This window comes from Jaculus jaculus, chromosome 1 (assembly GCF_020740685.1).
Source record: "Jaculus jaculus isolate mJacJac1 chromosome 1, mJacJac1.mat.Y.cur, whole genome shotgun sequence".
Lineage (NCBI taxonomy): Eukaryota > Metazoa > Chordata > Mammalia > Rodentia > Dipodidae > Jaculus > Jaculus jaculus.
This window is the reverse complement of record NC_059102.1, coordinates 149,358,246-149,384,189: the sequence shown is the minus strand read 5'-3', so window position 1 is coordinate 149,384,189 and position 25,944 is coordinate 149,358,246. Positions and strand designations below refer to the sequence as shown.

Genomic DNA, 25,944 nt, shown 5'->3' with positions numbered 1-25,944 from the left:
CCACTGAGTAATGGTGAGTTAGTCCCCTCCACACAGCCTCCTCTGTGGGCCAAGTGTGGCCGTATCTCAACCAGGTCCCCGTGGCCTTTGTCCTCTGCTGGCAGCACTCAGAGAACCTGACTTATGACAGGATGAGGGGCTTAACCCTGATGTATAATGGCTGCCCTATCCCCACTAAGGCCACACCAGGGCACTGTCACTCATATCTCACTTGCAGAAGTGAGGACAAGGAACAAGGCCAGAGCCCAGGCCATGGGGTAGGAGACTAGGGGACATGTGTAGGGCACGTGGTCCATGGCCTATGTCCCTAACCCTTCCTTTTCATGACTCCTCACCTCCAATCAGTTATATAAGCCTTTAAGCTTTTTGCCCTGGTGTCAATACTATGCTTCCAATATCACCTCCAAAACTCAGCCTCGTGATAGGATTAAGAGGAGGGGTCTGGGAGGTGTTTAGGTGGTATGGGCGTGAATGGACCAAGGCCACTGTGGTGAGAATGAGCTAGGTGGTTGGTTCTGGTCCAGAGAGACCACCTCGCCTTGAAGCAGTATGCTCAAGGTCAACTGTAAGATGCAAAGTCTCCCGTGGCCTCAGTGACAAGTCAGCAGAGGCCTGTGATGCTACGTGCCCCTGTCAGAGAGCACTCGAAGTTAACTTTATGGCACACAGGAGCGTCCTGTGTACGTGTAGAGTGGCATGTAGAGCCTCTGGCGGGACAATATACACATTTTCCTTCTGGGATAAATGACTTGGATCCCAACAAGTCCTTGGGACTTCTGACTCCCACGAGTCAAGAGGGGCCTGGGTTTGGGCTTCTCTCGGAGATGAGCCTGCAGGTACACCTGCGCCAGGGTCAGGCCATGTACTCACTGTCTGTCCAGGTTCACCATCATCCCCTTTGTCACCAGGCGGGCCATCTTGCCCCTGTGGGAACAAGAAAGTTGCTTCCATGGCTATTGGGTTTACCCTCCAGTCCCAGCGCGTTCTGAGACCCTCCTCGAAACCCAAATGCACCTGGCGTGTCTGAAAATGAGTTATGTTTGCTTCATCTGAGCATGGACTGGGGGCACCCTGCATGGGGGCTGTGCCCAGAGAACCCAACAGAAGGACAGAAGCAGGAAGAAAGGCGACTGGGGCTGGCCAGGGACAGTGCGAATGGGGCAGACACTTACTGCAGGACCTGGCTCTCCAGGGGGGCCAGGGTCTCCAGGAAAGCCCACAGGGCCCTGAGAAGGAGAAAAAGGCAGACACAGACCATCAGCAGCCTGATACACCCCACTTAGCCTGCTATCATCAGGGTCCCCGGGGGGCAGGCAAGAGATAGCAGCCTCCTCTCCTGAGAGACCAGGGAGGGCAGGTGTGCTGTCCACACATCCACTCTAGGAGCTCCAGGCTGCGTCTACAGCCCGTTCCCTCAATATCCCTGACAGGGCAGGAGGCTGCAGCCTGAGTCTGAAGGCAATTCATCGTGGGTTTCCATGAGGGTGAGCCCCTGAGAGCTTCCCCTCAGCCCCACCTCCCTGTCTCCTCCACAGCTTTGTCAGTAGCTGGAGTGGACATCTCCAAACGGGCTGTTCCCAGACCAGGGGTCACATGCTGCAGGAACTCTGTACGGCCTGAGTTTGGGGACCATGCCCCTGCACCCCAGCATCCACAGCTACTCACAGGGCTGCCTTTGGGGCCGTCGTCTCCAGGAGGGCCTTTGGGTCCGGGGGGTCCTGCAGCACCTGAGGGGCCAGCTTCACCCTTCTCCCCCCTTTCTCCTTTGGGTCCCTGGAGGGGGAAAAGGCCAGCATCCAGATCTGAGAGCTGGTCTACACTGGACCTCCCTGGGACTCACCACCGCATCTCACGGGCAGCTCTTTCCCAGCATTCCTGAGGGGGACAGGAGCTGCCCAGGATGGGGATGAGACCTGTTTTGCACCTGACCCTCTGAGCTCCCTGTAAGCATGGGGCCCAACTGTACTGCCAGGCAGGTAGAGGAGCCCAGCCAAGGGTCCGACTCCTGGATTGAGAGCAGACAGTGAGGACCACGAGGGTACCACCACAAGTTCCACAGCCCTCAGGTGCATGAGCCAGAACACCTCAGTCCCTAACGCTGCTGCTTCCCTGGCCCAAAGCTGCTCTTGGCCACCTGGCCCTCAGAGGCCTGGATAGTCTGAGGCTGATGCTCAAAGTTTGGGGCTAGAGGGTGACAAGAGACATCCTCCCTCATTTGCACAAGGGCCTAGGTGCTACAGATGGCAAAATGACTGGCAGTCACAGTTCACGGTGGTCACTGCTGTATGTGTGCATGTTATATGAGCCCCCCTTACAGGCACACACGGATGCATACATACAGGCTCAGTCCCCAATCGCATATGCTCATCTTCACTGTAATTCTGATACTGTTTGGCACCAGCAGAGACACGATTCTCATTTCAGCAGAGGGTAAACTGAGGCAGGGGCAAAGTGTCTGATTCCATGCCTCATTTGCATTCCTATTCAACACCTCCCACGCTTCCTCCTATGCCACACTCACCGGGGGTCCCCCTTCTCCTGGAAGGCCAGGCTCGCCAGCTTCACCAGGCTCCCCCTGAAGAGACGAGACATTGCGTTACAAGGAGGGTCCCTTGGTGGTGATGACTACGGTGGATCTAGCTGCTGGCACAGGCCCAATTCTGCCAGCCTGCCGTTGGGAACCAGGCTACCAGGGCTTGGTGGAACAGAGAGGTACTGTCTCCAGACGGCTCCAGGGATTGAATTACAGAGGGAGGCCCATGAGGAATGTGGCCTGCAAGAGGTCATAGTGCAAGATGTAGGTGTGTGATGGACTCGGGGGGGGGGGAGGGGCTAATGGGGTGTTTAGACCACAAGAACAGCTACTGGAGAAGGCTGTGCCAAGCAGGACCCCAGGATGTTGGAGGAGAATTAGAAAGTTCTCAGTATGGGAGGTAGCGATGATTAATCTTCATTGTCGACTTGACTAGATTTAGAATCATCGTGGAAACACGCACATCTCTAGGCTTGTCTATGAGGGTCTTTCCAGAAAGGTTTAACTGAGTAGAAGATCCGCTCTGAACGTGGATGGCATCATCCTATGGGCTGGTGTGGTAGTTTAAATAGATGCCCCCCCTAACATATTCAGTGTTTTATTAGCTTGTAGTTTGGATCTGCAGCCACCTGCCTGGAGGCAGTGTCACTGGGTGGATCTTAGAGTCCAGCCTAAGGTGTGGTGGTGGGTTTCAGACTTCAATCTAAAGCTATGCACAGTGTACCTAGCTGGAGTTACTGAAGTGTGCTGTGCTGTGTGGCTTTTAGGCGTATGCCTCTCTCTCTCTCTCTCTCTCTTTGCTTGGTCCTGTGAAGGCAGGCCAGCTTCTTCTGCCATTATGGAACGTTCCCTGGGTCTGTAAGCTTCAATAAATATCCCTTCCTCCATAACTGTGCCTGGTCTGGAAGTTCATCTCAGCAAACCTGACGCTGTCTGCTACAGCTGGGGACCTGAATGGAGAAGAGAAAGAATGTGAGATGAACATCAGTGTTCTTACCTCTCTTCTTCCCAGCTAAGGAGATGATGTGACCAGCTGCCTCATGCTCCTGCCGCCATAACTTAACTCAGACCATGAGCCAAAAGAAACCCACCCTTCCTTCTTTCCTTCCTTAAGTTGCCTTTGCCAGATAACTACCACAGGGAGCGGGGCGTGGTGGAGGCGAAGAGCCACACGGTATCATTATGTGTGCAGATCTCGGTGGGTAAAAAGGACCCGTGAGGTGGCAGCAGCCAAATGGTGACCTGGGTGGGGAGGCAGAAGTGTGCCTGTGCTGCGCTGGCGTGAGCCTCTCCCACTGTACACAGTAATGCAATGTTTCCTCCTATTTAATGACCTGCATTGGAAAGCAAGCTCTGGAAAGGGTCAGTAGTAAGGGGTGGGGAGAGGGCCCAGGTTGAGTCCAAGCCCACGTTGCTCCCTTCTATAACGCAGCTGTATTCCACGGTGACGACAGCACCCTCCAAGTCTCCCAGGCCAACTAGAAGCTGTACCAGGGATGACACTGCACGCACCTGTTTTCCCTTGGGACCAGATGAGCCCTGGGGGCCTGGGAGACCTCTGTCTGGGGAGAGGGCTCTGGAGGCCCAAGATGGCCTCCTAAGGCAATGCGTATTCCCAAGCGCCCTGCGGAGCGGGCTCTCACACACCACGCACACGTATGTGTCGGTTCGCATGCGTTCACTCACACGTACCAGCATCAACACGGGTGGGCCCATCAGGCTCACTCAGCTAGTGCCTCATCAGCTCACTAACATCAACCAAGTGGAATCACAAGGCCCCAACTATGAGAAGCAGAGCTAGGCTGGAGTGGAGTGTGTGCTTAGCAGCTGAAACCCCTCAAGGAGAGCAGGTGGCTTCCACCAGGGTTGAGTGGCGAGCAGATGAGACTTGGGGGGTGTGGGGGGGCCAGGGCTTGGAAGTATTAGCTGGAGATTTTCTAAAAGGCTGCTACAAATAAACACACTCACGAATCTACTTTCAACTTTCAAAGATCTCTGCGCGCATGCGCGCGCGCACACACACACAGGCACACAACCTTGTACACACAAGCTCACAGCAGAGTGTGCACACATACGGTCATACGTGGGTACGTCCCACAGAAGCACGCATGCACGCACACATGCACAGCCACAGAGCTGCTGCCATGAGTAGAGCCGTCACCTTCTCTCCCACTGCACCAGGATTTCCGATCCCTCCGGGAGGACCTTGTGGCCCATCAGCACCTGGAGCTCCAGACGGTCCTCGGGGACCTGGGGGACCAGGAGGGCCCTGGGAGGAGGAGAGGGACCATTGAGCTCAGACCAAATACAGACTTCTCTCCAAATGTAAACCAGGGGCCATGCAGGATTTTGGTGGCCCGGCCACTTACCATCTGGCCCACATCTCCAGTCTCACCCTTTTCACCTGGGGGTCCTGGCAAACCCTGTGGACAGGAAACTGTGGTAAGGTACTGTTCTGTGGAATGCAGATACAGCCCTACCAATCCTCAACAACCTGACCTTCCAGAAGCCCCTGAACACTCTGCCACAGGTGTGCCTGCAACACGGGGACACACTGCTTTCAAGGCTCAGAGTAGTAGCCGAGGACATAACCAGAGGAGAATGCAAAGATTTATGGACGATGGCGCTTATGGTGGCTTCCCATAAAACAATAAACCTAATGAGCCGGCAGCAGGGAAACTTCTGGATAAATCATGTCCCGCCATATGCCGAAATACTACACAGTAACTAAAAATTGTGTTTTCCAAAATAGTCATGCACTGAAAGAATATCTAATGGCATTCACTATGCCCCATAACATAAAATGAAAGCTGGTGCAAACACTCTGCAGATGTGTTCATGGTTTTGCAAATGCTCAGCAGAACTACTCAATGTGACCACACTACATCCACCTAAAGGGCACAGAGGGAGGTGTGCCTGCATTGATGGCTGTCACTTCCAGGCAGTATGTCCAGAAGGGGACTTCCATGTTCCTTCCTTACACGTGGCCACTGCTTCCACTGCTGAGCACAGGAGTGGCCGTGGCCATGGAGGAGCAGTCTGTCGGGAGGGGGATGTGAACTCCTGGGAACGGGCAACACTAACGGTCCCTGCCACTGAGCCTCAATTTCCCCACTCTTCCAAAATTAAACTTAAAAAAAAAATAAAACCAGAAGGGGTGGGCTCAGCAAGACACCATCACCTCTGCGTTAGCCTGGGAAGCCCTGTGGTTACCTGCAGTCCCACTGGCCCTGGTGGTCCTGGGAAACCTCTTGAACCTTCATCCCCTTTCTGTCCAAACAGGCCCTGCTGGCCACGAGGGCCCGGCTCGCCATCTGCTCCCTGCGGGAAGAAGTGAGCAGGAGTGAGGCCAGGCAGCAGCTCCAGAGATAGGTCTTGCTACGTCACTGGCAATAGATACTCACTGAAGGGCCTGGCTGTCCAATGGGGCCTTGAGGACCTGTAGGCCCAGGAGGACCCTGTGGGGAACAGACAGAGACAGTTGTAGTGGAGGTTGAAGGTGGGTGAATCCCATCCTGAGAGGGGGCTGGTTCCTACAGCAGCTGATGCCTCTGAGGTCAGTCCCATGCATGCCATTCCTCATAGCAAACATCAGCCCTGAATACCACAGCTCAAACAGGAATGCAGGTTTTCAGAAGGGTGGGGGTAAGGTTCTTGATTCAACCACAATCACGTCATGATGGGTGACAGAGCAGCATGATAGGCCACTGTCTGTCCTCTGAGCTCCCACCACACACCCTGACATGGGCATACAGGAGCCCTTTGGACACCAAGGATCAGAGGCCATTTAGCTCCTAAATGATAACCCCTGCTTCCATGTCAGCCTCAGTGCATGTCACTGTGGGCACAGGGGAAAGAGACAGAGGAACGAAAGTAGGAACAGAGTCCCTTTTCTTTGGAGAGCTGGAGCCAGAATGCTCGCCTGGTGACGTCACTTCAGGCATAATGAGACCAGAGAAAGGAATCTCAGGGCACCAGAGGAGGTGGGCTGCTGGGTAACAGGACTGCAGCGACAAGCCGGTATTTACGAACAGGTGAAAATCCAAGGGGGTAAAGGCTGCCTCTGCAGAGCTCGGGGTTCCCCAGTGGCAGGGCTGAGTGAGTGATGAGACCTCCAGGAAGATACACGCCACCTGCTGCTTCTCACCCACCTGTGCACAATGCTTGTACACTCATGCTGAGACCCACTCAGACCCACAAACGCATGCACATAAACATGTGCATGAGATATTCCTAGGACAGAAACCCAACTGGCACGTCCCACAGATTCCCAGCGGTGGCAATCAACGCCTGGCCCTCTGCACTCACTGGTCAGCCACGTGCGCACACTCTTACCTGCTCCCCTTTGTCCCCCTTGCTTCCTTTCTGTCCCGGCTCCCCGATCTCTCCCTGGGGACAGACAGGAAAGGGGGCTGTTAGCCTGGTGGCTGTGTGCACCGTTCTGGATCCCCATGATCAAGCTTTCTTGGAGATTAACAAAAGCCCTTCTGTGGGTGGCCCCACACTTGCCCAAGGAAGAAACATTTCCACATACTAATTTGATTGTCTTTCTGACCGAAGGGGTAGTGATCTGGTATCGCATAGGATGGTAGTGGACACAGCAGCTTGGCAAACTCTATTTACCGTCCTAACTAGTATTTCTACTGGGATCTGGCTGCCTCTCGCCCTGAGACATCAGTTGTCCTCTATGCAGAGGTGACAAAGTCAGAAATGTCACCCACGGAAAGCGGAGCTGAAGTGCTAAGCTCAGTGTCTTCCTTTTAATGAAGTATAAAATCAGGCTGCTCTGACAGTGTCAGCTTATAAAGCATGCGCTTAACGAAATGGAGCCCTGGTAATTCTAGGGGAGATATTTAAAAATAGATACGGAGTAAAAGCTCGTTAAACCCAGCCCCGCACATTCCCAGTTTGAAATGGTCCAGAGGGGTGCAGGGAGTTTTTCTTCACTCTGACTACAGACTGCACATGCCTCGGGTACCCACTTGTATACTGGATCTCCTTGGATGCTGTTCATTTGAAATCACCCCCTCACCCCAAGTCTGCAGGGGCACAGTATTGCTCTGCCAGCTGAGTCCTGTGGCCCGGGCATCCTGCCTTTTCATAATCATCCTCACGCTAACCACCTGCCTTGCCAGGCACGGCCATGCAACCGACTGGACTGACTTCAATGAACTCCTTACCTTATCTCCATCTTCTCCAGGGGGACCAACAGGGCCAGCAGGACCCGGAAGCCCTACAGGACCCTGGAGGCCGTCTCTGCCAGCTGGACCTTGGGGGCCTTTCTCTCCCTAGAAGGGACAGACAATTCCGGTCCAATAGGGCTCTGCTGTGAGAACATCCCACCCCAGCTCATCACCCCAGAGAGCCCAGGGGCAAGAAGCTGGAAATGTGCGGTAGCAGCCATCGCCACTGTGCTGATAGATGCCAGCAGGGCCACCACAGCAGACTCTGCCTAGTCCTGGACCTTGAATGGCTGCAAGTCACCGCCATGGTGCCACACTGCTCCTAGGGAGGGCTGCTCTTTTGAGATGAGGAAACTGAGGCACAGCTAGTGTTATGGTTCGAACGTGTAACTGTCCCCCCCATACGCTCATGTGTTGGGGACTTGGTCCCCAGTTTGGGGAGGTGGTGGAAATTTTAGGAGATGAGACATAGTTGGAGGAAGTTTGTCACTGGAGACGTGCCCTAGAAAGATACATCGGTCCCTGGCCCCTTTCTCTTCCTTCCCAGTAGCTGTCCTGAGGTGAACAGCTCAGTTCTACCATGATGTTTTGCCCGCAATGGTGCCAGCTGACCTTGTGCTGAAACTATGAGGCAAAATGAATCTCCTTAAAGCCCTTTCTCTAATGTATTCGTCGCACTGACAGAAAGCTGACTGGCACCTCTAGTAAGCAAAGGTTCCTAAGCCTGTAGGGGACTGTCTAAGCTGCTGGGCAGGGCCAAGCTGAATGGCCAACCAGGCAGGCCTGGGCACCAGCTTCTGTCACTGTCACTGTCAGTTCTTTGCCCACATCCTGCATTTAGACACGCGGATATCAATGTGTACACCTACACAGAGCACATATAAATACACACAGAAAAGCATGCTCACACAGTATGTGCAATCACACACATACGTAAGCACAAAAGAACACAGACACACACACCCACGCGCACGCTCACACACAGGATGTGCACATGCACACAGATATACACACTCATGCACATCTATGCATGGGATATGTGTACTCTGAACACGTATGCACACCCCCACACATGTACATACACAGAGGCATGCATGCACAGGCACACACAAAACCTTATTTCTCTTGCCCTCATGACTTTATGGCTTTCCTCCTAACTGCTCCCCCAGCCCCGCCCCTGCACCCCAGTCGGCTGGAATGATCCTCACTGAGTTCTTACTGTGCTCAGTGTTGCCCACCCATGCCCCATGAGCAATGAGAATCTTCTCACCCTAGCTAGAACTTTCTCGCCTTTCTTCCAACAACACAAAGGAAGGGAGCGTGTGCAGTGCGAGGCACAGATGAGGACGTGCCTGGCTAGCCACTCTGTCCTTCCTGTCACCAAAGTTAGCCCTATGAATCAAGATGTCTGCCATGCCTCGCCTATGAGGTGCCCTCGTGAGAAGCAGGGCTTTCTGTGGCCTTTGTCCTCGGCATTCTCCATCAGGTCAGACGTTTGCAGGAATTCCTCAATCTTTCTGTTCCTCTGGAACTGCTCTGGAAGGACAGTGGGTCGTTCCCTGTGTAGGGTGGCCCTTGCAAGGTTTCTGCTTAAATACTGCCTCTCTGCGCACTGGACGGTCTCTAGCTAGCCTGCGTGTTCCACCTGTCCCGAGTGGCCCAGGGCTTCTGTGTGCTGCACAGAACCCAGCTAGGTCTGTGCCCAGATGTCATCAAAGTGCTGAAAACGTGCGGGAGGGTTCTCCAAGGCACCGCTGTCCACTGTGGTTGACGTGAAGACCTGTTACTCAGAGAATGAGCCAGGCTACTGTTCCTCCCCACTGAGCCCTGGGGAGCAGGACACGTGGGACATTGTGCCTTGTTGACACAGACCAGAGGGCACAGGTGTCTGTGTCAGTGTCTGGGCACCCTGTATCTGTTCCAAACTTGGGCTCTTTCTTGCTTTGAGTTGAGATGAGGAAGCAGGGCAAAAATCTGCCTCTGCATCTGTCGGCAAGCAGGGACGGTGGCGGGGGCGGAGGGGGGCACAAAGCTGTGGGGCTGAGGCATGTAGGAACAGGGCAGGGGTGATGGGAGAGGGGCTGTGCTGAAAACTAGGTCTGCCCTGTTCCCAAGACTTCTCAGTGCCCACAGAACTAGGGACCATAGAGGAACAGTCCAGCCTTCCAGGGACCTACCAGCCAACCCTTCTTCACCAGATAGCTTCCCCCTTTGTGTGCATCCACATCAGTAAAGGGACCAACCATGCCCAAGAATCATTTTTTCCCTAAAAGGCCTAGCCATGGAGTGGGGCCGGCGGAGAAGACCTGTTTCCTTGGTAGGCAGCGTGACCCGGTCCCTCCACACAGCCCAGAGGTTGGGTGGACAATAGGTCCAGAGATGGACGGACCATCTTCAGCCCTGTGATGCCAACATGAAGGACTGGCCAGGATCATCTCAGATCAGACTTTACCATGGCCTCCCACCCCTCATGAGAGTGTCCATGGGGACAACCCAGGGAAAGGGCTATGCCAGACATGGGTCCCTCTGCTAGAAGAGACCCCTGATCTCAGGTGGTACTTACAGGAGCCCCTTTCTCTCCAGCAGGTCCTGGAGGTCCTTGAGGCCCAGGTCTCCCTGGAATTCCAATGGGCCCAGCAGCACCAGCAGGACCTCTCTCTCCTGGAGACCCCTGAGTGTGGCAAGAAAACAGCTTGCTTCAGAGGCTCTCGCATCATGTGAGTAAGACTTCCTGAAGTGCCAAGAGATGATCACACCGCTCCCTCTCGCTGCACAGCCCTCAGTGGCCCCCAAAGGTCCTTTGCCAGAACAAACTCTGTGGTCTAGTACTTGAGGCGTTTTCAGTCATCTGGCCCCTTCCATCTCACACCATGTTCCCTCACCTATGTGTCTGGGAAGAGATCTTCACTTCCCTTTGATGGTATCTCCCAGGGGCTCAGCACCCACCCATTTTTTTAGGTATTTCGATGACGAAAAAAAAAAAAAAACAACTGTCAAATACTTTTTTGTGTCTTGGATAAAAATATTTGTAAACCCAGACAACCAATGACAACAAAATAGACCAACATCACCTGTAGGCACCTCATGCCTCATCAGAAGGGAAGGGCAGCTTCTCATTCCATCTGACTTCCTGTCACTTCTCACATGCATAAAACTCAGCTGACCCCACCCCCCTTGCCCAGTTGGGTTTTATATGTGAGGGGCCATCAGGCCCTTATGTATGGCAGGGGAAGCAACGCGGATATTCCACAACCACACGGGTTAGGAAGCAGCCCCATCTGCACCTGCTAAGAGTCGGGGAGCAGTGGGTCCTCCTCAGGCCCCTCACACTTGGGAGTCTTGAGATTGAGAGGAGCTCATGAGTTCATGAGACAACACACAGGAAGGCAGGCTTCATCGGCACATTGGCTCAGCCTGCTCTGGGGACGCCTCCTCAGCGTCCATGAGTTGTGTGCCCACCGTCCTTTGCTGGCACAGGCCAGACCCGTGCCAGGTGTGGGGCCGCCTCCTCCTCACCGCCCAGGCCAGGCCAGCCACTGATTCATGCACTAAGCTGTCAGTGCCGGCTCTTTCATATATCACGTCCCTGTCAACTGAGCTGCTGGCTCAGGGATGCCATCCACATCCTTGAGAAAGTCCCTGTGCTCCGTCTCGGGACACACAGTGAGGAATTGGGCAGCTTCGCATGCGCTCCCTTTCTGCCCTAGGAGCAGGTCTGAGAAAGCATGGTGTGAACGACTGACTGTTGCTACTCACCGCGGGGCCAGGCGGGCCGGGAGGACCTTCGCTGCCTTTCAGTCCAAGCGCTCCCTGCAAAGTAGTGAGAGTATGGGTCAGGGACACCTGAAAAAAAAGAGACCCTGGGGCCATACACCGGGCCACTGTACCTGCCTTGTCCCTCACTTACCACAGGGCCAGGGAGGCCTCGGTCCCCAGGGAAGCCACGCAGTCCAGGAGGGCCATCTTTCCCAGGGAGACCAGCAGGGCCTGGGTCACCCTGAAAACAGAGCCAGAGATGAGTCTGTTGGGAGACCCCCAGCTTCTGATCTATCGCTAGCCTCCAGGACAGTGGAGTCTTTGTCCTGTGAGCAGGTGAGGCTCTTGCATCAAGATTGACTGGAGATATGGGTTGACCTGGGTATTCCCTTGACTTCTTGGCCTTTAAAAAATATCCTTGGAGATGGCTTAATGGTTAAGGCATTTGCTTGCAAAGCCAAAGGACCTTGGTTTGATTCCCCAGGACCCACATAAGCCAGATGCACAAGGTGGCTCAAGCGTCTGGAGTTTGATTGCAGTTGCTGGAGGCCCTGGCATGCTCATTCTCTCCCTCCTTCCCTCCCTCCTTCCCTCCCTCCCTCTCTCTCTCTCTCTCTCTCTCTCTCTCTCTCTCTCTCTGTGTGTGTGTGTGTGTGTGTGTGTGTGTCTGCCTCTTTCCCTCTCTTGTTCTAATAAAAAATTTAAAAATCCTTGGGATTTGTTGTGTTTTGTTTTGTGAGCTGAGGAAGAAAGAGCCAAGGCCTGGTACAGGTGAGTGCCGCCCTGTCACTCCACGGACTTGAACTTGGCCCTAGCTCACAGTAATGAGCCCCAGGCCAGCGCCTTGCATGAATCTGGGATGGAGTCACTTCATCTGTGATCTTCTTGAGTTCTGTGAGGAACTGACCCACCAAAGTCCTGCCCAGCCACAAGGGGTTGAGCGGGAGCTGGTGTTGCACCCTCCTTCTCCGTGTACTTGGGGCTCTGTAGAGGACTGTGCCTGGCTAAGGGAACCTTGGTGATGTGTGGTTAAAGGCACTGCCTTAAAGGGACCCACCACTCAAGAAACTTTCTGCCAGCCTGATAATCTGAAAAGAGGCATCATTTGGGCTTGCCCTCCTTGAGGATGTTAAAAGCTAGAATATCTTCTAGATATTTCCCTGGGCTACACATGGGAACACAAGGCGTCTTTTCAGGGCAGCAGGTCAAAGGCACTTGGCCTCCTTCAGAACTCTGCAGAAAGCTCTCTGGACCTATGTATTTGCAAACACATACACACTTTGCAATATAATTTTCCTCAATTTTTTTCAAAATATTTTAAAAATATTTTATTTTATTTGGTTATTTATTTGACAGAGAGAAAGAGGGAGAGAGACGGACAGAGAGAGAATGGACGCGCCAGGGTCTCCAGTCACTGCAAACAAACTCCAGATGCATGTGCCCCCTTGTGCATCTGGCTAACGTGGGTCCTGGGGAATCGAACCTGGGTCCTTTGGCTTTGCAGGCAAATGCCTTAACTGCTAAGCCATCCTTCCAGCCCTTTGCCTCAATATTTATTTGCCATACACCATTTCAGTTTTGTTTACATATGTGTGTGTGTACCCTTGTTTATACGTGAGTGAGCACAGAATTGTGTGTGCATGCACACACATAGGCCAGAAGTTGATGCCTTGGTGCCTTCCTAAATAACTCTCCACCTGTTTTTTCTTTTTTTCCTTGAGACAGTGTCTTTCACCGAACTCAGAGCTCATCGATTCAGCTAGACTAGCTAGCCAGCAAGTCCCAGGATTCCTACTATTCCTGCCTCCCATTGCCAGCATTACAGGTTTTTGTCACCATGCCCTGCTTTTATTTATGTGGGTGCTGGGGACCTGAACTCAGGTTCTGGGGCCTGCACAGGCACTTTACTGACAGAGGAATCCCCCTACTCTCTCTCCTTTTAAAAAGTTTAACCTTGTATGTAGCCATATAAAAGGCTGGAAAGCTTATATTTTCTATTTCCCCTCACTGAACCCTCACTGAAGAATTCAAAGGGAAGAGCTATTGATTTTTTTTTTTTTTTTTTGCTAATACATAGGCGTTTGCAGTACCCAACCAGGGGGCACTTGCCTGCTGGCCAAGCTACAGAAAGAAGATAGCAAGAGCCAGCACTGAGTGAGGCTCGACATATATTCATTTTTGACTTTTAGAATTTATTTTCAACCTCTTAAGGCAGGGGATTTTCAAAGGGTCACTTTCTACCAAATCTGTATTAGATGTTGAAGAATCAAGGCTTTTTTTGTCTGTTTCTGGGAGCAGGGGGCAGCTAGGGGAAGGAGCCTGCCACGGGGGCCTGGGAGGGTTTTGATCCTGCATTCTCTTTGCACTCCATCCCAGTGGCAGATCGGCTGGAGCCCGTGTTCAGTTCAATCGAGAGTACAGCTCAATTTGTAGGTCTGTGCGCAAATTGGCATGACAAGAACTTGACTGAGAAATCATCCGTTCATCCCAAAGGATCAAGAGAATATACAGTTTTAAACCATTCTTTAAACAAAGGATGATCTGACATGGAAGTTTCCAGAAACTTACCTTGGTCCCTTCTTTTCCAGCAAGTCCTGGGAGCCCTTGTTCACCAGGGGGACCAGGGGGTCCAGGGTGGCCACGTTCACCCATTGGACCGGTTTCTCCCGTGGGACCCTAGATGAAAGCCAAGGTTGCCACATGTCAGTTTTGAGTGACCTGCAAGGGAGTGGCAATCTCTTCCTAAATCTGAGGACAGTCCTGGCCATGGAGATATAACACAGTGGAAGGCCTGCCATTCCCCTCTGCTCCCTGACCGGTCTTACTCCAGCTAAAACCCAGAAGTTGAAAGCTGGGCGAACACAACTCCCTGTCCCTTCTCAAGAGGCTACTTCTAGGATATGGTCTCAAACATGCAGAAAGGCTACAGGGGATGAGCACAAAGTCTCTAGGGCTCTAGTTCTGTGATGGCACTGCATCAGCCTTTTCTTTCCTGGCACACCAGGAAAGAAAACCATTGCTAAGCAGCAATGGTTTCTGTTTGCTACTCTAAAGCCATCAGCCACACCTCTCCACGATCTACCACAACTGGAACCAGTGCTCTCTGGCAGGCCCAAGACTCTCTGCTACCAACAGCAAGATAAGTGGTCACCACTGATCGCTGCCCTGGGGAGCCAGACTCCAGAGCCTGAATGCTCTTTGAGACCCTCGCTCTTTCCCTTACAACGGCCTACACGGGGTTCATCTCCTGCAGCTAGCATGCATAGGCCATGTGGCTTAAGCCTCTTCATTAGCATGGCTCATACCCTCAGAACCGGGGAAAACCAACCACAACCAACCCTGACCCTCTCTCGTGTGCTTCAATAACACCTGGGTGCTGGATCTCACCTGAGGGCCAACCACGCCTGGGGGGCCTGGAGGGCCAGTCTTGCCTTGAAAACCCTGTGGAGAGAGTCAGCATGCTGAGGGTGCCGCCGGGGGTGGGGGGCAGTGCCCAGCTGCAGCCTCCTCAGAAGCCCCGTCCCCCACCGTCTCCGAATGGCCAATTTTCCATGTTCATTCCATGAAGGTAATGAAGCCAGGCAGGTTAGCTCCACGCTGGGTTTTTGTGCTGAGAAGTAGCTATTTAAGCCCGTTAGTCTCCCTCACGTCACCAAGCATTCGTTTTCCGGGTAGACACGAGAGCCACCTCTGGGCTGATGCTCATTAGTGACTTTCTGGAACTTCCTAGCTTTCGCCGTCGATGCCCCTGACGCCCAGCAGGTGATTTGCCAGCCTGCTCCTCTGCATATTTAGGATGACCAGCTGCTTTAGGAAGCTGTCATCTCATATGTGCTGATTTTAACTTGGTTCATAAAGACTGTCTCTGCCAGGCTCAGCTCTCACGCCTCGAAGGATCCAGCTCCTTTGTCAGCGTTGCCTCCCAAGCACACCTCGGAAGTGACTGGAAATGTGCTGGGGGCTGCCATGTCAGCTACGGGGGCTCTGGGTCTGCGGCACTGAGTGTGCAGCTGACTGCGGGCACATTGGTGGAGCAGGGAGGGTGCCATGAGATGCCAGCTGCAGGTGTCGGGCGTGAGACATCTACCTAAGGCCTGAGAAGGGCTCTCTAGATGCACAGAAGTCATGACCATGACCGTAAATGGGGAGAAGAAAGAATGTAAGAGATGGAAGACGGAGCAAAGTGTGGCGGGATGCTGTCTTCTGGACATCACGTGGCCATTACCCTTATAAACACACAGCAGCTCGGGCATTGGCACAAGATTGAGCCTGTCGACAGTCCATCATGGATGAGGAAAGCCTCATGAGACCCCGCTCCTCTCAGAGGAGCTATGGGACGTGTGGTTGCAGGGGGAGGGACAATCACGTTCGTCAGTGATGTCACCACCAATAAGTCGTTCATACTCTAGTAAATACCCCCCCCCATGCTCTTGCCAGCAACCCTAATTTAACTCACAGGGTAGGAAGGAAGACAGCTCAAGCTCCGCATATGGGCACACAGAACCTCACAAGGAGCCATGGGGCCAGGTGACCCACAGTAGACGCTCTCCTAGAGATTCCTGCAGGTCTCTCCTCTTTTAGCCTGGCTTGGCTCATGTGGAAGGCTGGAACGGCCATTTCATTCGTGCGTGCATGTGTGCATATGCATGTGTGTCTGATGGAACTCATGTGGAAGCCAGTGGTCAACCTCAGATGCCATCCACCTTGTCATAAGTAGGGTCTCTCATTCTCACCACCAGGTTTGTGAAGCTAGCTGGCCCCCAAGGTTCTAGGAGATTCTCTTGTTTCCACCTCCCATCTCGACACAGGTGTAACTGGGATTACAGAAGCCTGCCGCAGCATCTGGCTTTTTACATATTCTGGGGAGCCAAACTCAGGGTCTCACTGAGCTATCTCCCCAGGCCCTGGGATGGCCATTTCTTCAGCATAATTCTCTGATAACTGTGCTTTATGGTGAGAGACTAAGGGCAGTGGGTAGGTGGGGGTGGGTGGGAGGCAGGAACCTGGGAAAGCTCTGCTTGCATCAATGTCAATGACAAGGACAAGAAAGGCTTCCCCATGAGGTTTGCAGTCATTCAGAGACCAGCCACGCTGAAAAATAAGGTACTAAGGAGAAGTTATGCCTACTTCTGTGTCATTTTAAAAAACGCCCATAACCGTAAGGAAGACTGACCTCAGGGGTATTTATCCTGTGTCCCAGGCACACACAGAGGGGGCCTGTAGTGTCACAGAAGCACCCTGAGTCTACAGAAGCGGCTGAGCCTGGCAGACGGCTCCGAAGCCGCACCTTTCCAAGCAGAGGCACGCAGCTTAATTACCTCAACAATGAGAGTAAGAGAGAAAAGCACGCAATATGCAAAACCCGCTATCTTGTCTCCTTGGAAAGGCATTAGAGAAAAAACGTGCAAGGCTGAAAGAAATGTTTTAATCTTTCTCTATAAACAAAAGAGCAAGGTAATCTCCATTTATCAGCCCACTGTTCAAACATCGGCAGAGGCATAACTAAAGAGCTCCTGTCTCCATGTGCCAAGAAACAAAGAGGAGCCTAAAAGCAGACTCCAGGAATAGTATCAGACAATGCATGCACAGGCCTATTTCAGGATGGCTGTATTTGGTTGGGAGACATGTCCAGATCCAGGCACAAGGACGATGGCCAGAGAGACAAAGGGCTCTGTTGCCACCCTTCCCCTGGCCAGGTCCCCACTCTCCTGGAGGAGGAGGGACGATGCCTGCATCTGTACACGCTGGCCTTCAGTGTGGATGGGGCAGGTAGACACAGAGAAGGATGTTGCCAGGACTAGGACCATGAGGCCACAGTGGTTCAAAGCCTGGAACCCCAAGGTCACAGGTATGATCAAGGTAACAGGCATGCCCACAGTCTTTCCCAGAAATATCCTCAAGGAACTGGGATACATCCCAAATGGCCAGAGCCAAGAAATGACCACATTTCTGCTGAAGGCCTTTTTCTGCCAATGAAAAATGGTGGTACCCTCCACAATAGACCTGCCAGTGAAGAAATATCCACTGGTGCAATAGTGGTATGACTGCTATGAATGTAACCAACCACTTTCTGCTAGGATTTGAGACACATATTCGCAAGAGGAAATTCATGACCGATGCTGTAAACCTGGGTCAAGAGACTGTGGCTTAGGGAGGTCACAGGCTCTGAGGAGGAACTTACTAATGTTATGATACATGGGCAGTTTGTCAAACTGCCTTGTAAACATTTATGATTATACCCATAGACTAGTATTGCTGTCAGCCACGAACCCGAAAGTTGCTTTCTGCAACTGTCAGAGGTTAATGCAGAGACACCTAGCTAATAAAAGCACTGAGCACAATTAACGGGTGTGTGCTCAGTCCTAAATAGAACATCTATATCACTCCTCCAAGGCTTAAAGAATATCATGGAAGAGGGAGAAGAAAGAATGTAAGAGATGGAAGATGGAGCAAAGTGTGGCGGGATGCTGTCTTCTGGACATCATGTGGCCATTACCCTTATAAACACACAGCAGCTCGGGCATTGGCACAAGATTGAGCCCGGTAACAGTCCATCCTGGATGAGGAAGGGCCTCATGAGACCCCGCTCCTCTCAGAGGAGCTACGGGACGTGCGGTTGCAGTGGGAGGGACAATCATGTTTGTCAGTGATGTCACCACAGGAAAGTTGATCACACTCCAGTAAATAACCCCCCATCCATGCTCTTGCCAGCAACCCTAATTTAACTCACTGAATCACACACAAAAAAGACATGAAAGTGAAAGGAGACTGGGTTAAAAGGGGGCTTAGTGGGAGGAAGAGTGAAGTAAGAAAAAGCAATAGAGGGTGAGTATATAATACATGTATGAAACTACAAAAAATAGAATTTAGAGCAAAAAAGAATTATTGGGGCTAGAGAGATAGCTTCATGGTTAAGATGTCTGCCTGCAAAGTCTAAGGACCCAGGTTCGATTCTCCAGGTCCCACGTAAGCCAGATGCACAAGGTGACACGTGTCTGGAGTTTATTTGCAGTGGCTACAGGCTCTGGCGTGCCCACTTTCTCTCTATCTCTTTCTCTCCCTCTCTCTGTCTCTAATAAATAATTAATAATAATAAATGAAATAAATAAAAATAAACCTTTAAAAAATTTTAAAAAAGGAAAAAAAATGACGGAAGCCATCACTGTGGAGATGACTTAGCCTGTCCGTCTTAACGCTAGGGCACGCTGTCCTCTGTCTGCAAGGTCACATGCACAGCTGAGTGGCTAACACAGGGCCACATTTCGGCACACTGAACAACTGTCCTCTTTACCATGAGAGAGGAGGCTGAGCCTCCTAGATGGACCGTGCAGGGATCCAGGAGAGACCCAGGGCTTGTCTTGAAGTTTGGCAGCATAAACAACTACACTAGCCAGCTGCAGGTGTACAGCCTATCCAAGAACTCTTCCAGCTAAGGCCTGCAAACCCCGTGAGGCCGCACTCACGTTCACTCCGAGAAAACACAGGTTGGAGGCACAAGGTCTCAGTATGCAGCCACATAAACCTTGAAGTTTGACTGAAACTGCTGAAACGAGCAAAGAGCCAGCGGCTGGTTCCTGCTGTGACATCCTGGGGCTAGGGCCCCACGTGGCTCTTCTGTACTAACACCCTCACAGCCTGGCCCCAAGTCGTTGGCCTGCAAGAAGCCTTCTTGAGGCTGCTGGTCCTTCCCGGTGAGGACAGTCCCCTTGGCTGTGGTAGGGTAGCATGCCATATGCAGGGTTGGGGAGACCAAGCCAAAGAGACCAGGCCAACCACATCTCCATTGTCTATGATACTCACGGTCTCGCCTCTCTGCCCAGGGTGTCCAGGAAGCCCGTCTTTGCCTGGGGGTCCCTGAGGAGAGAACATAGGAGGAGAGGCTCTTTGGCGGCTGCAAGAAGCAAGTGACAAAAAAAAAAAAAAAATTACCATGTCATTTCAGCAGCTATCACCCTTGGGACTTTCTCTGAGAAAGGCAATTGTCCAACAGTCACGGGAACAGTGACCATAAAGCCAGATACCTTGGAGTAGCCTGTCCTCGGGACACTGAATCCTCATAGCCACCCCAAGGGGTGCTCCATCCCTGGATAGGAGGTATTCCACCCTCATATTCAGGGGTCAACAGTGGCAGGGAAGGCAATTCAGGTCCCTGAAGTCTAGCAGGTGTCTATTCCAGTCGGCACTGGAATCCCCGTTGGTTTAATTTGACAGACTCCCTCCTGAGCACTGCCCCATGCCTCCCTGTACAATGGTTAACGTTGCCAACTTGACAGAATCTAGACTCACGTAGGAGGCAAACCCCTGGGCATATCTGTGAGGGAGTTTCTAGAGTAAGTTAACTGAGATGGGGTGGGTAGCAGCATCCCATGGGCTGGGCTTTTGAGCTGAATAAAAAGGAAAAAGCAAGCTGAGCACTTGTGTTTATCGCTCTCTGCTTTCTGACCACAGATTGGCTGTGAGCAGACACTTCACATTCCGGCTGCCAAGCCTTCCCTGCCCTGATGGGCTGCGTCCTCTGGAATGGTAAGCGGAAATAAACCCTTCCATTCTTCTTGTCATGCGTTTTCTCACAGCGGCAAAAAACAAGTTAAGGATGACACCACCAGCCAATTTTCCAACTTAGGGGGAACTCAAAAATGTCTTGTGCCTCCACTAGATAAGCTGTGCCCTCCCGAAAGACATAACCAAGTCCCAACCGTGACTGCAGCTTTCTGTGGAAACACTGTCATTCAGGGACGTGATGGATGGAACTGGGAAACTGTCCTTATCAAAGATGGGTTTGCACACAGAGAGAAGATCTTGTGAAGTTGGGGAGGATCAGGGGGTTGCAACCAACGAAGGATGTCCACCCCAGAGCCTGTCCAGAAGAAGCCTGCTCAGGCTCTCTCCTGCTGTGGACCTGCTCGGGATCGTAGGAAGAAACTCACTTTGATTTCAGATGGAGAGAAGACATTGCCGTTATTATAACGCACCCGGTTTGTGGTCATTACCCATGGCCATTTCCTGTGGTCACCCAGGACACTAATGTTGGCTTAACTAGAAAGGCATGATGGTTGCAATGACAGCAGGACCCAACTCTTAACTTGGTGGGCTCACTTTCGCATTGGAGCACTGGGTAAGTGGGCAGGAGGTTGGTCTGTGGGCTGTCCCATCTGCTGATCCAGTCACAGTCTCGTATGTGAGCTCCATCTCCCCTATGGGAGACAGGGGAGCCCCACTCACCAACTCCATAAGAGAAGGCACTACTTACCGGGGGACCCTTGGGTCCAGGGAAGCCTGTGGGTCCTTGGGGTCCATTGGGTCCCTGGAGACAGAGAATGGCCAGTTTGAGGATAGGTGTCCTTCCAGAGGCTCACCTCACATCCCATCTTCCCAGCCCCCCCACAATGAGAAACAGGAGGCTCAGCCACGTGCTCTGGAGGCTAAGTCACACAGCAACACCGCAGGGCCCCCCCATGCCAAATGCGACCAAAAGCTCAATTTCCTGTGGTTTTATTTTACCTCTAGCACTCAAGACCAGGCCCAGTGGGTGGGCTGAGGTCTTTCACTGAGGAAGATCTCATTTTCCGGAGGGTGCTACCCTAGGGTCGTGAGGAACTCTGCTCCTTTGCAGAGCGGGTGAACCTCTGTCCTTGATCCACCCAGGGGTGAAATGCATGGAGTGAGGGGTGGGCCTTTGGGGTCATCTGCCTCCCTGGAAATGTCCCTGAGGCCCAGGAAGACACTTACCCGTTCACCAGGAGGGCCAGCCGGGCCATCACCTCCAGAGTTGCCCTGAGGGGAAGGGAAAAAGAACTCAGTGTAACCACTGTGCGCAGAGATCTGCAGGGATGCCCTCCAGTGGCCCAGGAAAGGGCTGCCTGTGTGCCTTCCTCACGGTGGCCCTGATCCCCTGCAGCAGAGTACAAGAGCTGGAGCTGAGGATACCACACTGGCCCGTGCTCTCGCCTCTGTGCATCTGACAGTGAGCTGGCTGCTACAGGGCTGTGACATTTTCACAACAGTCCCTGCAGTCAGACACAGGCTGTGCCCAGCAGAGAAAGACATCAAAAGTCACTTCAAGACAGAACATGGGGGCTGGAGAGATGGTTTCATGGTTAAGGCGTTTGCCTGCAAAGCCAAAGGACCCTGGTTTGATTCCCCAGGACCCACGTTAGCCAGATGCACAAGGGGGCGCATGCATCTGGAATTTGTTTGCAGTGGCTGGAGGCCCTGGCATGCCCATTCTCTCTCTCTCGGTCTCCTTTTCTCAAATAAATAAATAACATATATTGGGGGAAAAAAAATGACATGGAAAAAAGAAAAAAAAAAAGACAGAACATGGATGAGAAGGGCCTGGGGTGATGGCTCAGCTGGTAAAGAGATTGCCTTACAAAACATGAGGATCTGAGTTCCAACCGCAGGACTTTTATTAAAAACCAAGCATGGCGGTGTGGGCCTGTAATTCCAGTGCTGGGGAGGCAGAGACAAAAGCATTCCTGGGCCTCACCGGTTAGCTAGTTTTGCCTAATCGGTGAGTTCCAGGCCAATGAGAGAGACCCTGTCTCAAAGGAGGTGGATGCCGTTCCTGAGCGTGACACCTGAGACTGTCCTCTGGCCTTCACATAGACATGTTCACACATGCACATGCAGGCCCCCAACTACCACGCACACACACAGACACACACACACACACACACACACACACACACACACACACACACACACAGAGGAAGACACAACCCAAGGCTACCTCATGAGCCCAGCTACTCTGGAAGTCACTAGTTCTCACAGGTGAGCTGAGTTAGGACCCAAGGGCTTTGACATGTACCCAGAGCTCAACGTGGAAAGGTCTTAGTGGGGGTTAGGCTAGCCCTATCCCTCAGTTAACAGGAAGCTCTTTTCAATGGAATCCTCTCCCAGAGTCCCCCTGGTCAGGACAGGACAGCCTGCCATGCTGGGAATCTTCCCCAGAGTCACAAGGAGACAGTCTCATGTCTGTCAGTGAGTCTAGTCAGGGTAGAATAAGCTTATACCAATACCAACAAGAACTTTCTAGTAAGGACCTCTCTGGGGCTCCAAGATGCCTTTACCAGAAAACAATAGGGCCTGCCCATCAGCCCTCAGTGGGTTTGTATTAGACCTGACTTCTCGGAGCCTGAGATCCCCGTAAGTTACCACATCTGAGAGCTGTCCAGCCAAAAGCTGCTGGAGAATAGAGTGCCCCTGAAAGTTGGCCAAGGGAACTGTCCTTAGTTCATGACAACAAAGAGATCACAGACCACCTTCAGGCCCTCTGCATCCCGCAGCAGCGAAACCCCACGTGAGAGGTGTCAATGCCTACCGGGGCCACGAACATACCTTAGGACCAGGCTTCCCCGTGATGCCTCGCGGGCCTCTTTCACCCCTCGGGCCCTGCACAGAGAGAAAGAAAGCCGGTCAGCTCAGAGGCCCCGACTCACAGAGCCTGGCTGCCCTCCCCGCCCAAGCTTCGTCTCTACACCGTGGCCTCTGGCCACAAGCGGGGTTACCGTTGGGCCTCGCTGTCCCCGCGGTCCGGGCTTTCCAGGCGTCCCCTGCAAACAGAGAAAGTGTGTCAGTCACCCTGAGCACGTTTCCCCTGTCCAGGAGCAGCCCTTCCTGGGTCACCTGAAGTCTTTTGAGTACTCAGGGTGAGGCCAGGAAGGGCCCATCTTGGGGTGAATGGGAAATGATCTAGTGGTAGAGAAAGCACGCGGCCCACAGCTAGATCTGTATCCAGAACAGGCTAATTGGAACTTGAATTCCTCCTGTAGCCTGAAGGATGTTTGCTACCCAGCTGGATTCTTTACTCTCCCTCCCTCCCTTCCCCTCTATTTTTCTCCCCTCCTTTCTTCCTTTTCTTTCCTTCCCCCTCCCTCCTAGCAGGGGGAGAATCATTATTATAAGAACAGAGCAGAAAGTCAACCCTTTTCATACATAATTTTCCTTTGCTACTGTTAAGAATATTAGGCATTAAATTTTCAACAGGCTCTGCAGGCGTGGAAAGAACCTGAAATTTAACATATAAATCATATATCCAACAGTCACGGGCCCCTCTCATAGTATTCAGCTCATAGTATGCAGACCCCCCTTTTTTGTTTTTTGGGCTTTTTTTTTTTTTTTTGCTGTTGATGGTCTGCATCTCCCAAACCTCAGAAAGCAAATGCACATTTGTTTTTGCTAAGCAAGGATGTAATGGCTGGGAAGCGCAGTTTACCAAGGGCCCCCGCTGAAGTCATGGACTGAGCGCCATCTCCACCCTGCAGCCCATCCTGGGTTTTTTATTCTGGTCTCTAGCGCTGGAGCCAGCTTGGATCAATATGCTGAAGCTACCAGGTCGGTTTCTTCTCCCCATCTTTTATTCATTCACCTCCAGAATCAACGACACTTTTGAACCTCCCATTTTGAAAGGTGTTTAATAAAAGCATTTATAAGGATGAGTTAATTATGCTGCTTTTCAGTAATGCGCCTCGGATCCGGAGCTTCAGCTCTGTGACAACATCCTTTGGATTCAGGTAAATATTTGCATATGAAAATTAGCGAGACATCTGCTATCTTCCAGTGTTAAATGCGTGCCCACGTAGACACCAGGTCCAGCCCTGAAACATCTGGGTATGTGAAGCCCGGCCTAAGGTGCCGATGCCTTTCCCACCCTCCACTGGGCTGCACGGGGCTCTGCGGTGTCCCTGGTGATCTAACCCTTGCCAGAGCTTTGCCTGGGGACAAGTTGCTCAGCAGAGAGAGCTCCTGGGCTTCCCTCACAAGCTGCTCCATTGTGCCTGTCCTCCTGTCCTGGCTGGGGAGGCATATGCAGGCACGTCTCTGAAATGGCCTTGCCCATGGCCTCTTCTGGATGCAGGAGCCACACCGAAGTGCAAAGATTCTTGCATTTGCCGGGGGACTTCCACAGGGACTGTTTCTCCTGGGACCCCTCACAGGATATCACTTTGCCACCATTGCTTCTTCTTCCTCAGGCTGGTACGGTGTATGTTTCCAAGGTACCCTCCCCCAGTCACAGAAGTAAGCCGCCAGCTCTATAGAAACCAGGACTCAGGGGACAGAGGCTTGAGGAGCTGGGGTCACATATGGGAAGGAGGCAGATACGCACGCACACATGGCGGGTCATGCCTTGTATTCCGGCCCTGGAAGCAGTTTGCCAACCAGAATATCTGCAAGTAGAATGCGATGGGCCTCCAAGGACTTGCCCCGGCACGGTCCTCTTGTCTCCTTCCTGATCCTCCCTCACTTTAGGACTAGAGCTCAAAAAGCTCCTCGGGTCACCATCTCACTCACCCTTGGCTGCCTCGGGGTGGGGGGACAGAGCTACCCTGAGCCATCGCAGCGGCAAGGCCTCCGAATCCTCTCCGCCTCTCCTGGACTCCACTGGGCTCTGCTTTTCAGGCTTGTCACCCCGCAGCTCAGCCTCACCCACTGTTGGCCTTAGCAGGGAACAATTCTGCCCCAGGAAGCACCTCAATATTGGACTTCGGTACCCGCGAACTCTCCCTGCCCTTTGACATATGCTTATGAGTGCTGGTCACTGGACAGGGCTCATCCGGTTTGGTCACTTAAGTCCCCAGGCCTATTGGTAAGGTGCCAGTCTTAGAAAGAAAGGCCTTTAGAAACAACCTTGTGCCCTGTTAGGGAGTGAACTGCCTCCAAGGGAGACGCCATGTGGCATGAGGTCCATAGCCCAAGCACAAAGTGAGGACAACACTATCTGAACCTCGGGGGCCCAAGTCAGCTCACCAAGCTCAGAAGATGTGTCCATGCCAGAGGCTCAGGGCTGTTTGCAAGGCCAGCCGGCCCCTGACTTCCATGGATAGTTGGGAAACTGAGCTTCATCTGGTGGTCCTAAGGGCACCCACATTCTCTGTTGGGCCCCAAACTTAGTGCAAGGCAGCAACTTGTCACCAAAACAGCCTGGATATTTTTCTGTAGTGACACCACAGAAGTTTCTGGCATGTGACAGCTGCACTGTTTTTTTTTTTTCAAGGTAGGGTCTCACTCTAGCTCAGGCTGATCTGGAATTCACTATGCCGTCTCAGGGTGGCCTCAAACTCACGGTGATCCTCCTACCTCTGCCTCCTAAGTTCTGGGATTAAATGAGTGTGCCACCACACCTGGCTCCTGCACTCTGTCCTTTGGACAAGAGGTACAAAATGTGATAGGGCCCCAGCTCAAGGGGTCAATAACCACATGCTGGAAGGAATCAAACAGCCTTACTATCTTGGTCTGAAGTGTGCTGGGAGTCAAGCTGGAGCCTGAAGCAGCATTGAATGTAGCCTCCCTGATCGGACTGGGAAGGGCTCTCATCTGGGGTTGGGACACTGGGGGTCCAGCAGGTCTTGGTGTGATTCAGGCTTTGTGCTTCAGCTGGTAAACGCAGCACTGAGTCCCCGGGTACTGCCTGGCAGAGCCAGTGATACTCAGCGCTTATCCAAACTCCGGCACAGGGCAGGCAGGCTGAGG

The 25,944-nt window shown here is 52.5% G+C and overlaps 1 protein-coding gene across 2 annotated transcripts in view; it reads right to left on the bottom strand.

Annotated features, from left to right (window-relative positions):
• Positions 1–25,944, bottom strand: part of Col5a1 (collagen type V alpha 1 chain) — a 175,754-nt gene that overhangs the window by 27,441 nt on the left and 122,369 nt on the right. For both annotated transcript variants that reach the window (XM_045149160.1, XM_045149162.1), the window contains exons 33-52: positions 22,983–23,027; positions 22,813–22,866; positions 21,202–21,246; positions 20,723–20,776; positions 19,273–19,326; positions 14,860–14,913; positions 14,041–14,148; positions 11,624–11,713; positions 11,473–11,526; positions 10,280–10,387; positions 7,714–7,821; positions 6,869–6,922; positions 5,938–5,991; positions 5,747–5,854; positions 4,903–4,956; positions 4,695–4,802; positions 2,522–2,575; positions 1,666–1,773; positions 1,173–1,226; positions 871–924 (exon numbers count right to left, since the gene is read on the bottom strand). In XM_045149160.1, the coding sequence (XP_045005095.1) occupies positions 871–924; positions 1,173–1,226; positions 1,666–1,773; positions 2,522–2,575; positions 4,695–4,802; positions 4,903–4,956; positions 5,747–5,854; positions 5,938–5,991; positions 6,869–6,922; positions 7,714–7,821; positions 10,280–10,387; positions 11,473–11,526; positions 11,624–11,713; positions 14,041–14,148; positions 14,860–14,913; positions 19,273–19,326; positions 20,723–20,776; positions 21,202–21,246; positions 22,813–22,866; positions 22,983–23,027 (1,422 nt within the window). The remainder of the gene's footprint in view (positions 1–870; positions 925–1,172; positions 1,227–1,665; positions 1,774–2,521; positions 2,576–4,694; positions 4,803–4,902; positions 4,957–5,746; positions 5,855–5,937; positions 5,992–6,868; positions 6,923–7,713; positions 7,822–10,279; positions 10,388–11,472; positions 11,527–11,623; positions 11,714–14,040; positions 14,149–14,859; positions 14,914–19,272; positions 19,327–20,722; positions 20,777–21,201; positions 21,247–22,812; positions 22,867–22,982; positions 23,028–25,944) is intronic.